The sequence below is a fragment of the Crocodylus siamensis genome, chromosome 1 (assembly GCF_052110815.1).
Source record: "Crocodylus siamensis isolate JL-2025a chromosome 1, ASM5211081v1, whole genome shotgun sequence".
NCBI classification, from domain to species: domain Eukaryota; kingdom Metazoa; phylum Chordata; order Crocodylia; family Crocodylidae; genus Crocodylus; species Crocodylus siamensis.
Genome location: NC_143395.1, coordinates 4,831,085 through 4,844,893, shown reverse-complemented (window position 1 = coordinate 4,844,893; position 13,809 = coordinate 4,831,085). Strand labels below are relative to the sequence as shown.

At 43.0% G+C, this 13,809-nt stretch overlaps 1 protein-coding gene across 1 annotated transcript in view; it reads right to left on the bottom strand.

The window, feature by feature from the left end:
- PKHD1 (PKHD1 ciliary IPT domain containing fibrocystin/polyductin) overlaps positions 1–13,809 on the bottom strand; it is a 407,856-nt gene that overhangs the window by 135,962 nt on the left and 258,085 nt on the right. Inside the window, exon 53 of the mRNA XM_090030582.1 lies at positions 2,066–2,179. Coding sequence (XP_089886708.1) covers positions 2,066–2,179 — 114 coding nt within the window. The remainder of the gene's footprint in view (positions 1–2,065; positions 2,180–13,809) is intronic.

Here is a 13,809-nt window from a genome sequence, read left to right as displayed (position 1 = left end):
GAATAGCAAATGAATATTCATTTCAGTTTGACAGGAAAGGTTGACCCCACAGTTGGCGCATTTACATGTGCGCTTTAATGCACAGTAGCATATTTTACTGTGCAGTAGAGTGTCATGGCAAAAACCGTGCTAATACGCCAACGTGCAGTAAAATTAGCTTACAGCACATCAAGCATCACTAAAAAAGCAGCTGCTTTCACTACTGCACATTAGGGCAGCCTAATGCACATTTACTTAGTACCTCACATTAGAGGGCAGCTATACACGAGCACGGCAGCTGCTCTGACGAGACTGAATTCCAGACTTGATTAATTGATTGCCATGATTGGCATGCAGAGTTCATTGCCATGCTCCAGCAGCTTCCTGAATCTCATGTATCAGTGTCCCCATGCATAAAAATGGCAGTGGTTGTGCTTGAACTAAATCTTATTGAATGAGCTTTAGTTCAAGCACAACTGGCATTTTTAAGCATAAGAATGCTGATATGTGAGACACAGCGGTGCTTTGATTAAAGCAACTCTCAGGGCCGCTCTAATTAAAGCACCATGTCCCCTGCCCTCAGAGTATGTATAAAAGTGCCCAGAGATACCAAATTTAATGCACAGTAGCAAAAGCGCATTAATGGGCAGCCGCAGACTCACCTGGTAAGCTAGATCTAGATGATTAGTGGGAGACTTACAATGAAACTCCCAATAATTTAAATCATAGAGCTATGTAGTGAAATGCCAAAGTGGATTTGAAAAAAAAATTACAGTTCTAAAATCAAGACCAAGGGTTGAAATATTGAAACTTTTCACATTAAGAAATGTTGTAAAACATTCAGTTTGGAAACGTCATAATGTTTGGCTGTTAAAATGAAACATGTTTGTGTTCCTGCACTGATTCAATTTCCTGTTAAAATGAAACATGTTCAAGTTCCTGCACTGATTTTTTTTTTCCAATTTGTTGAACTGCCCACTGTTTTGCTCTGTGGACAACCACAGTGCAGCCAACCCTGTTACCTGATTAACGTGTAGGAGCAGTTCTGTTACCTCCTCTGGCATGTAAGTGTTCCCATTATAGGATTAAGGAGCTATCTGCACATCTTGAGAGGGTGATTCTTTCTATAAAATGTAAGAACTGCCATTTACTGGATGAGACCATCCATAGGTCCATCTTGCCTGGTATCCTGTGTCACACAGTGGCAAGGAGTGGATGCTGAAAGGGAGAGCCAACAGGGTATGACCAAGGTTTTTTGTCACTGTTCCTCTCTCACTTGTACCCTCCAGCATTTAAGGTCTTTATTCTCTCTAAAGATGGCTTATGCCTACCCAGAAGGGGTAACAGAATTGCTCCCATATTATAGTTAAACACTGAGCCAAATCATCATTAAATTGCATTTCCCTATGGTGACACATTGTCTCTTTGGGGTTGCAGTTCTGGTGCCTGGAAGTACACTTCCATTTCCCCATGGATTAACACCCCTCTCCAGATTACCTCTCCTTGGATGCATCTGGAACAGGTTACCTAGAGAGGTGGCGGACCCTCCACCCTTGGAGGTTTTTAAGCCCCAGCTCAACAAGGCCCTGGGTGGGATGCTGTAGTTGGAGCTGGTCCTGCTTTGAGCAGAGGGTTGGACTAGATGTGACCTCCTGAGGTCCCTTCAACCCTCACTTTCTATCACTCTATGATCCTCAGTCACATGATTCCCATGATCTACCATGCTGCTTTGTCGGGGGAAGACCGAATCGCATCATGGGACACATAGTTCAGCTAAGGAAACTGAAGAAAATATGCATATCAGGCACTGGAACTACAATACCCACAAGGCCATGTTGCCACCATGGAAGAATGTAGTCTTATATGGAACTCACTCAAAACAAATGGTCCAGGTCAGTTCAACAAACTGAAATATTTTGAGTCAGTATCATCTGATAGCAATGCAATTATTACATTTGCTGATAGCCTTGTCAAAACTCTTCCACAAATAGGTTATAGTGACCCTACGTAGTACTGGGCTGAATAGCTGTAAATTTGACTGTTCCATTGAACACGGGGGTTTTTTTGTCCCCAAGAAAAAGCATACCAATAGTGCCTGGGTAGACATTTATTCCATCCAACCGATCACAATAAATTCCATCAGATGCTCGAAGAAAGATGAGCAGGTTTAGTCCTCTTTCTAGGGGATGATGAAAAGTACCTGCAAAAAAAAAAGAAGAAAAAACCCACAACTGTCCATTTTTTTGGTGAAGAAGGTACTTATCAGAAGGTGTAGATCTTTTTTCTAAAAGATATGTTCAGTTCACAGAGGAAGGAATTCAGACAAGCCCTATCGAATAGATAATCACAGAGTAAATTCTGGCTTTATGATCTATGGATCTGGGGAACTTGAGTTTAGTAGTTTAAGTTCCTACTAACTACAAGTTTTACACAGGTGCTTAAATGTAAGGATATGTTTATTTGCACCTTTGTTCAGCAAAGCTTTTAAGCACATACTTAACATCACATGGACTTCACTGGGATTAAGCACATACAGGGCATTTCTACACAGGGCATTTACTGCAGAGCTGCCTAATTTGTTCTGCCATAGTCTCTGCATCCACATGTGTAGCCCTATTAGGCCGCAGGAAACTAATAAACAGCACTATTGGTTAGTATTTGTCAACATAAATATGATCCTATGACAGCATTTTAATGAGCTGCAATGCACATATAGATGCTGATGGGTCTAGCTGGAGTATGAGGGTGCTTCAGTGTGGGGGTTACCTGCCAGCTAGCTCCCACACTGGAGACCTTCATGCCCCAGCCATCCCCTCCAAAGCACGTTGAGCCGGGTCGAAAAAGTCCCAGGTTGGCAGGCTGACCCCGCCAGATCCCCTGCCAGCTGGGGCTGATCCAACCTAGCTCAACATGCTAAAGTCCCACGCACATGTTCAAATGGCACACCCAGGAGCAATAAACTCCAACACAATATGCACCAGAGTTTATTGCTTTGAATTAATTGCATGTATAGACATACCCACTGAAGCATTTTGTGGAATAAAGGCTATAAAATAGACTTGTTTTCTGGGTCACAACCACTTGCTAAGTTACAGGTCCTCAAAAGTAGGACAGATGAAGTAATGGGATGCTGACAACGTTAAAAAATATGTCATGCAAATACATATATTGATACTGTATAGAAATAAGTGAGAAACACTTACCAGCCCTCATTATCCTATAGTGACAGAGAGATTCTGCACTGAGATCCAATTAAACAAACACAGGGATAAAATTGGATGGAAAGCAGCAAAATATTAGAGCCTGCAAATATTATCCTATTTAAATAAGTATACAAATATTGTTTTCAAATCAGTTTACATCCAGCTTTGCAAAATCTATGATACACATGACAAACTACAAAGAAAGCTTTGTGGCTCATCTCCCAAGCAGTACTGTATCAATTAAGCAAGAAGAGTTCATACTATGATAATAAAGCACATCCAGGGGATGATGATGGCAAAGTCTTGTGACTACAACCAGGAGTCAGGCTATGTGTACTGTGTTTTCACCTCTCCCACTTACTGAATCAGATTCAGCAAGACCCTAAATACAAGAGTTTCGGGTGTGCAACTTTTAGACAAAGAGGAGGTGGAGGTACTGCGTACCTCCAGGTTCAGTACATATTTGTAGAAATCAGAAAGGCTAAGAATCAGAAATCAGAAAGGCTAAGGACAGACATCGGTTTATCCTGGGTTTAACTGTCCGGGGCTTTGACTTGCATCAAAACAGCACAGAGTGTACAGTCTTAATGACATTTACCAGTAATTCAAATTAGACCTGGGAAGAAAAGTGTTATCTAAGTACCCTACAGGTACTTAAAGCTGGACAATGGGTGTGTATGTTTGTAGGATGAAAACAGAGGTCACCTTTGCACCTCCATAAACATTTTTAGAGAAGCACAAAGCAAAAACAAAGTTGTCCCTACCTTTTGTCACACCATAAATGTCCAAATTTATGGCCAGGACAGAAGATACTAATAATCTTTGCTGCTTTATTGCAGCAGCCATGTATCTGCTTATGGCAGGGGCTCGAGGGGCCTGATCCTGTGCACCCTGGAAATTTCTGGGCAGCATTGGGGCCCCTCAAGCTCTTGGGACATCTGCCTGGCTTTCCCTGATTACTGAGTCATGCCCTGGGATCTCTGCCAACCTGTGCTTCACACGGCGGCATGGGATGCCAGGTATTCGCTGGTTCCTGCACCACCTAGCACCTCCACACTGTCCCACACTGCCCTGTGCCTTTGCACGAAGCACAGGTTGGTGTGGGTCCCAACAAGCAGGCACAGGGCAGCACAGGAGCCCAGAAATACCTGGCAAGGAGGCAAGGGACAGCGAGGGTGGACTCCCCAAGCAAAGGGAACACTTTGCCTGTTGTCCTGCGTCAGGCTGCTGACAATGTGTGAGGTGTGTTTTGCCCAAGAAAGAGGATCGGGTGTGGTGGGATGCATCCCACCATACCTGATCTGCTTCCATTTGGCAGTGCCATTTTATCTTCTCTTGGCTGAAGTAGGTGACTCCTGCTGACTTTGCTAGCTTCTGCCCAGGTGCCCAGCATGCGCCACACAATCTAGGGAGCCTCGGTTGTGATTTCACTAGGTGGCCAGGCACGGGAACACTCCAGTCCCTTTTGTGGAGATTTGCCCTCAGTCCCGGGAGATTTGCCCTCAGCTGCCCAAGAAATCAGAGTGCTAATAGCCAGTCACAAGCTAATACACTAACCACTGAATTACCCTTCTCCTCTAGTCACTTCTGTCCCTATCCTTGCTGTTTGGATGTAATGGCACCAATTCTGCAATGAGTATTCTTCCAAGCTAACAGAAAGATGTTAATAGAGCAGAAGAGAGGAAAAATACTAAGAAAGTTTTGGTGTGTGTCATGTCGCTCTTATCTTGCGGTGATAAGTCTGTACAGTAAACTGTATTCCAACTGTGACTTCATTTATTTCACCAAGGGTAGTTTACAGTTTCAGAAGAAAATGGCCTAGCACTAAACAGATACGAGGGAGGAAAAAGTAGGACAGTTTTTGCCCTAGAGAAATGTATACAGAGTCCAGTAAAAGAGTTCAGTGTTCCTTTAAAATTAGAGATGAAATAAATTATGCAACACAAAACTGCAGCAGATGTAGAATTATATATATATATATATAGAGAGAGAGAGAGAGAGAGAGAGATCTATATAGATAGATATATAGATATATAGATATACTGTATATATAGATATCTATATATCAATATAGATATATCAGTATCTATCTATCTATATACATCTATAGATCTCTCTCTCTCTCTCTATATATATATATATGTATCTGTATATAGATAAATATCTATCTCTAGATAGATAGATAGATAGATCTATAGAACTATAAAATTAGCCAGCATGCTATGTCCCTTTAATATATAAAAATTACCATCTTGGAATATCCACACAGAGAAAACTAGTGAGATAGCTGATTTTGTATCCCAAAGAAACATTATTCTTTAAGACTCTTTTAAATTAAAATCAATTAAACTAAATAAGAAACTGCAATGTTTCCTAAAAGGCCAGATTGATATCACTGGAGATTTAAGTCCCTTATGTATCTATCAAAGTCCCCGAAGCATCAATAGGACAGGCACTGCAATATTTCCACAGCCTTTCCAGCTAAGGCAGCTCATCTGCATACTGAGGTTCTTCCTTTAGAGGCAGGGGACAAATTGGCTCCTTCATCATCCATTCAGTCCCTGGCCTCTCTGCTGAGACTGGTGATAACTGTGGTGTGAACACCTGCCCCTAGGGATTGGACTGCGACCGAAGATACATTTCGGAAAGGACAACAGACGGACAACAGATGAGAAAGCTAGTGATCTGCACCTTAAGCTTTATTTCTCAGCCCTCGTCTTCCAACTCATCCTTACTCTTTTGGGTGGTTTTCTAGAGTATACTGAAGACCCCCCGCCCCTCTACACATACCTTTTGGGAGCATAGTGATGTTACAGCTCACCCATTATGAACTCTTCCTGACCCTAGCCATACCCCATGGAGTTTGAGGCTTATAGTTTTTGATACTCTTTTTTTTTTACAGTTTTTTTTTTACCAGCTTTTTTACTGGTATTAACAAAAAAATTAAATTACCTTCTTTTTTTTCATAAACCAGTGTGCTTGCATGTGAGTGTGTGCACGCATGTGTGTGCGTGTGCATGTGGGTCTAGTAAAAAGAATTGCATAAAAATAATAATATCCCATCTTTAATTTAAAAAAAAACAACAAAACAACATATTTCTAGCATTAATGGTTATGGGGAAAAGCTTGAAAATAAGAACCCTAATAAATGAAATCAAGTTTGAATTTGAAAAGAAAGTTTAAAAAGGGAAAGAACTATAATCTTTTAAAACTCTCACAAGTTTTCAGAATCAAGAAAAACTATATGAGCAATGCTTAGGGACAATTTCATTTGTTAAAATGCACCCTGGATTGGAGGTGAAGCAATGGCAGCTATAAAAACAAGAAGTGGAAGATGCAAATAAAAAGCCAATGGATGAAGGGAGAGATAATGGTAAAACATACAAATGAGAAGGTAAGTTTAAAAAAAAAGGCAAAGGAAGCAAAAGGACGCAGGAAACATCTATGGCCAGCAGAGTTGAGAGCCAAAGGACAGTATTCTGCTGCAAAAGAAGCAGCAGAAGTATTTAATAGATGTTTTTTCGCTGGGAAAATGTAGAACAAATAGTCATACCGCAGCCCGACAACTAAGCACTTCTCATTCAGCAGCCAGCACTAAAATCAGACATTTTGGAGTCAGTGGGACTGCATTCAAGACTTTTTAAAAAGATGGTCCAGGAGCTGACTGTACTATTACTGTTATGCTCAATAAGTCTTGGAGCAGCAGAGGAAATTCCAAAAGGCAGAAAGAAACCTCGCATTGTGCCCATTATTGAACAATGACAAAAATGACAGCCCATCTGCTGGTCTAACATCAGTCCTGGGCATCGAATGGAATGGCTGATGCAAGACACCATAGAAAAAAGAAATAAGAGAATATGACATAACTAATGACCATCAACATGGGTTTAGGGCAAAAACCCCATCAAACTAGTTTTGTATCTTTTCCCACTAAGCTTACAAATTTGGTTAGAGGAGTATACTAAGGGTCTTATTGCACATTGCATGTTAAGCTTCTCAAATGGTGATTGGTGTTAGTCTGAATAGTCCAAAAAAAAGTATTTTATAAAAAGAATATAAAAAATAGTTAAAATTAAAATAGTTACATGTTCAGGCTAAAAACTTTCTCTGGCTGTCCCCACCCCAGAGTTGTGACTTGTCACTGGAAGCTGATGAGCAAGGGCCTGACTAGGAACTACAGCTCTGAGCCGTCCACACAGGACAGAAGGGGAGGGCGAGGGGACACTGCATCCTGGGATACTGGAAGATTGAAACTTGGGTGGTTTACATCTGGGGAGTGGCCACACATTTGTGGATGAGGTAGGTAACGTGGATCAGAGATAAACCTGCCCTGGAGTGGCGTAATGTTTAGATGCCTAAAGGGTGCTTAAAACTAGTTTAAGTGTCTTAATGTGTGGACAATCTAGGGCTTAAGAAGAGCTCCTTAAGCTGCCTTAAATCAAAGCCCTAAAATTTCAGTAAGGCACTGGAGATAGTACTAAACGATGTTTTGATTTAGAAACTACAGCAAACCAAACTCAACATGTGCCTAACTAGCTAGCTGATAGATCCTGAAATGCAGGTGTAAGTGTGAACGATGATCATTTTTGCAAATGGGGTCCAACAGGCATCACTCTGGGTTCCAGTCATATGTGAACAAGGTCAGCCAGGGTGTGACCTCACAACAAGGCAGCTAATCTTTTAGACTGAGACCTTAACAGGAAGGTAACCTAACTTTGGGCTGCACTTGGGTTAAAACATGCGCCTGAACATGCGCTGAGCACCTTGGGCATGCTGACACAATTTAAGCTTATACTAGTTAACAACTTGTTTGTGGACCCAAAAACTAAAACTTTTATTAATAATCTGGAAGAATACTAAGATAGAGCTTATAATCATGGGTGGATCCAGGGGGGGATGCTGCTGCTCACCCCACTTTTCTCCTGCCTCTGAATTCAGTCCCAAGCAATGTGGTGGGTGGGGGGGGAGGTACCCCGGGGTGCTACCGTGTCATTTCTGGGTCTGTGTTGACAAGTCAGTGAACTCCGAGACTTGACTGTGTCTATTTTGCCAGGGAAGGGTGTGATCCCATTCCCAGATCTGCCTATGCCTAAAACCAATGCAGAAAAAAAAACAAAACTGATCAGCAAAGAAGGGTAAATATTAGAGATCAGGTAGGGTGGGGATCGAGTGAGAATTGCCAAGAGTCAACCCAAGTTAGACCTTGCAAAAGAAATTAAAATAAATAGCAAAGCGTTCTTCTACTATATAAGTGGGGAAAAAATTCTAAGGAAAGAAGAAGTGGGACCACTCTGAAGAGACAATAGAGTAGAGATGAAAAACAGTCTAGGCATGTCCCCAAAAATCATGGAGTACTTTGCCTCAGTTTTCACGCAGGGTGATATGCTGGAATATGGAAGCAAAGGCAAGATATCTAAGAGGAATGAAGGTCCGGAAACAAAATTGCCCCAGCCAATCTGAAAGCAATACATCAAGGGCAGATCCACCTATTAGACATGTAGGTGAACTTTGGCACCTACATGAGATCCCATTCTGCTCTACTCAAGTCCCTAAAAGCAGTCAGTGCAAGAAGTGGACAGGTCGTCCTCCTTTTTGCTACTTTTTTGGGGACTCGGTCTTAAGGGTAAGATGTTGAGATGTTAGAAAATTATATGTATTGATGGATTTCCAGGGAACCAAACAGAGTGGAACAAAATCTCTCTTAAGCAATAAGGTCTACTCAAATGCTTAATAAGTGGAGAATCTTGGTCAAAGGGCTCCATAGCCCAAGTTGGGGTGACCAGACTAGGCTATTCCAGCATTTGGAATGGGTTCACCCTATTACAGCTCCAATTGCTATTATCTTTAATAACTCTATCAGTGTCTGGGCTGCTACCATATGATTGGAGCATGACAAATGTAACGCATATATTTAAGGAAGGAGAGTAAAGGGACTCCAGCAACTAGAGTCCTCTTGGTCTGACCACGGTAGGATCTAGAACTTCAGAGCAAACGCAGAAGAAAAGAAGAACTAGGCAGAAAAGGTTATATCACAGCAATACTGTAACCAGTTCTGGTGCCAAAAATTCACAAAGGATGTTGATAATCGGCTGGGGGCTCATAGGAAAACTAGAGTGATGATTAACACTGGGAAGGGAGAAATGCCAGGAACCAGATCTTTTTAGTTTATTAAAGAAAAGGTTAAGGTGTGATGTGATCACGTAGTAAATATCTTTATAAAGGAGAACACTTTGATCATAGAGGTTTCTTCAGTTTAGCAGATAAAATGCTAGAGAGATGCTGGAGAGAGTCCAGCAGAGAGTAACAAAACAAAACAAAATGATGATTAGGGGCCTGGGGCACGTGATTTATAAGGAAAGGCTGAGGGAACCGGGCCTATTTATTCTGGGGAAAAGAAGCCTGATTTTTGTGGGGGGAGGGTAATAGCAGCCTTCAACTCCCTGCAGGGGATTGCAAAGAGGATGGAGCTGGGCTGTTCTCAGTGGTGGCAGATGACAGGACAAGGAGCAATGGGCTCAAGTTGCAGCAAGGAAAGTTTAGGTAGGATATCAAGAAAAGCTTTCTCACTAGGAGGGTAGCAGTGCACTGGAACAGGTTACCCAGAGAGGTTGTGGGACCTCCCTCCTTTGAGGCTTTTAAGACCCAGGTAGATAGCCTTGGTTGGGATAATATAGCTGGATGGTCCTGCTTTGAGCAGCAGGTTGGATTAGATGACCTCGGAAGGTCCCTTCCAACACTCATCTTCTATGATTCTGTGCAATGGTTGGCTAGGAAAATCAGACTAGCAAGACAGTGCAAATTTTTAACTGTCAGGGTAATTAATTCCCAAGGATTATTATGGATTTTTCATCACTGGCAATTTTTAAAATCCAGACTGGATATTTTTCCAAAAGATATTTGCTCATTCCAACAGAAATTAATTCAGGGCAATCCTGTTTTATACAAGAAGTCAGACTGGATGATCACAACTTGCTGATCATCTTGCTGGGGTCATCTGATCCAAGTGCAGCGGGGGCTGGGCCTGATGATCTGTAAGGTCCCCCCCAGCCCCTAGCAACTTATGGATGATTACCTTGCTGGGATCCTATGACCCCAGCTGGCTTCCTGCTCTTCAGGCGGGGGCTGGACTCAATGATCTTCCGAGGTCCCTTCCAGCCCTAATGTCTATGAAATCTATGAAACTATGAAATTATAAAACTGTCTTTTTTGGATTTCATAACCATGAATCAATGGATTACCTGGCACTGTCTTTTTATCAACTTGGTGAGATCTGTTTTGTGAATGTTTTCACAGTGAGCTGCCAGACTGCAGCGCTAAGGATTAAAGGTATGGATTCACTCAATAGGGCTGCTCACCGGGTGAGCTAATAAGGAATTTTCCAGCAGAGGGAGTCCAATGGGAAAAGAAACCCTTTTGTAAAACCAACATTTTTCAAGGGAAAACCAAAATTTTCCATTTGGGAACACAGTAATGCCAGCTTCATAGCTACCACCGGAAAGGTTCCTGTGCACTCTGCAGCAAGCTGCCAGGTTCTACTTTGCTTCTCCCCAAAGAGAACTTTTTTGATAAACTTCTCCCATAAAATTAAAAAAAAAATCAGGTTTGACTTTCCAGATGAAAAAAAATAAAAAATAAAAAAGGACAATTTCCTTCAGAGAAAAGGATGTTATAGTTTGCCCAGCTCTATTCACATGTGTCAGGTTACTCCTGTAGATCACTCCTAGTGTCACAGCAGGTGAACTGGAGCCTCAATGCCTGCAAAGGAGGGTCTACTGAAAAAAAAAAAAGGAGCCAAACACCAGTCAACTACACTCATGGTTTCATTTTACATGTGACTGAATTTTAGACTCGGATGCCATAGCAATAAAGGTCAGCAGCAGCAAGGACGGCAAGTGGCAGGCCTGCGTTATGAATGGCCAAGCTAAGCTCAAAGGCCATAGCAGATCCCAACACCTCAATTCACCAGTGAGGACAGAGATCCACCATACACCGTGCCCATTACATGAGAGGGATTAGGACATGACAGTCTATTTTCTACCCTGCTCAGAGTAATCTCTTTTTGTACCTGAAATTTGTTCCTTTCCAGATTGCAGCCTGAACCGAATTTTGTCATTGTGTTCCAGCAGTTTATTTTTTTTCCATTGTTTTCAGATCCCAGTTTGCTTCCAGATGTTGTGCCTCACGTTATTTTTGTTTTCCCTTCATAACAAAGCCGTTCAAGTCTTTCGCAGGATGCCGGGTGTTTCCTTTCCCCACCACCTCTGCTTTCGCAGTCTGGTTCTCCAGGACAGCTGTTGTAAATAGGAAACAATCTCCGTGCTTCTGATTTTTCTTCATGGATTTTCTCACTGGCAAATATATTTTACTGTGTGAACTGAAGCAACTCTGGTGTCAGTTTTCATTACCTGAATGCAAGCCTTTGGGGATTTGACTAGGCTGACTCCCCGCCGCGTCTATGGTTTACAGGCAACGAGGGGTCGGTGGGACATTTGCTGGTAATCAGCTCATCAGATGGCATGGACCATTCCTCTTTTCCTGCTGGTTTGTCAGGGGCTCTTCACTGTGGATCTAGATGCCTGTAAAAGCACCTTTAAAGGAGGAGGACGACCAAGCCATCTTCCTCCACTAGCGGGTTTTGCCACATGAAAGAAGTAGCTGAAACCCAGGGCTGCTGCCATGACCTTGAGCCACAGCAAGAGTGGAGCTGCTGGCTGTCCAAGAGATGGAAATGAGATAGGTAGGGTATACCCCAAGAGATGGAAATGAGATAGGTAGGGTATACCCCAAGGGGAGAACAAGGACCAAACAGAAGTTGGTGAGAACTGATTGACTAAAGCAGACGGTGCCATAAACATCTTTTTTCAAATGGAACAAAATGCTCATCACATTCATGACAATTAAAAATGTCTTGATATTCATAGATTCATAGACTGGAAGGGACCTTGTAAGATCACTGGGTCCATCCCCCTGCACCAAGCAGGAAAGACAACTGGGGCCGGGTGACCCCAGTGAAGTGACCGTCCAGTCTCCTCGTGAAGATTTCCAAGGTAGGCGACTGCACTGCCCTGCAGGGGGATAAGTCCACAATATGGACACCCTAGCGGTAAAGTTTTTCCTAATGTTGAGTCTGAAATGGTCTTCCAGGAGTTTGTGGCCATTACTCCTGATTTTCCCCAAGGGTGCCCTGGTGACCAGTTGTTCACCGAGCCCCTGTTATAGTGGTAAGCTGCTACCAGGTCCCTTCTCAGCCTTTTTTCCTTGAGGCTGAAGAGTCCCAGATCCCTCAGCCTTTCCTCGGACGGCTGGCTGTGCAAGTCTCTGATCATACGGGTGGCTCTTCTTTGGACTCTCTCAAGCCTGTCCACGTCCTTGTTAAAGTGCGGTGCCCAGAACTGGACGCAGTCCTCCAGCTGTGGTCTCACCGATGCTGAATAAAGCAGAAGAATCACCTCCTTGGTCTTGCTGGAGATGCATCGGTTGATGCATGCCAGCGTACTCTTTGCTTGGCTGGCTACAGTATTGCGCTGCCGACCCATGTTCATGCAATGATCATTGCCCTAGCTCCCTTTCAGTCATGGTGCTAGTCAAGCTGGCACCACTGAGCCTGTAGGAGGTATGTTCCTTTGCCTTGCCATAGTTAGTTATCACACTATCACAGGGATGTTGTACAACTTCCAATGTGATGGGAGGTGGGGCCCATGAAACAATCTTCCCATCAAACTGTGATCCACATGATGGAGAAACAGGAGAGCTTGGAGACGCCGGGCTATGCTACAGAGCTGTCACATATCTATCAGGTGCACTGAGTGCCCCTCAGGTCAGGCACTACCCTGCACAATGATGTGGTCATCTCACAAATCTCTTATGACCTGCCAACTGAGAAGACAAGATGGGGGGAGCTTACTGCTTCTGAAATTTCCCATTCATAGAAAAAGCAGGCAAGTCAGTGCCACGCAGCTCTCATGCTGAAAGCAATGATAGAGACTTCAGCAATGTCTGGTGCTTCATCTCCAGACAATCAAGTCATGAACTAATGATGACCTCAGGCGTCTTGCCTGGAATAAAAGAACAAGACTGACAAGCAGCCCTCACCAGATATCTAAAACAATATATGACAAGTTTGAGACTAAAAAAGTCTATCTGGATAATCGGTGAGTGCAGGGGCGTTGTTCCAGTTTACTTTGTTGTGACAGGCAAAAATAGTCTGCCGGCAAAGAACAGCTGGATGCTGAAAGGAAACAGAAATAAGTCTGATGAGCTGACGCTGGTGCAAATGGCATCAGCATTTCAACACCTCCTAATCAGACATGGGGGCGGGGGAATTAGTGGCTTTGCTTAGCAAGGGAATATTACAGACATTTGAATCAGTTGTAATTCAAGAGGGGTTGCATGTCAACTCTGAATGTGGGGTATTGAGCCCAAAGTGAAGCCTAGTTAAATCTGCTGAGAGGTTAAGGTCAATATTTTCTGGGTGTTTTTGTCTGCCACTGACTTGCTAGTGACCTTTAGCGAGTCAGTTAACTTCACTGAGCCTCGCTTTCCCTATCTGTCAGCTGTCAGGTCCCTTCCAGCCCCGAACTTCTATGAATCTATGAAAATGTGGCTCATTCTCTATTTTGTAAGACAA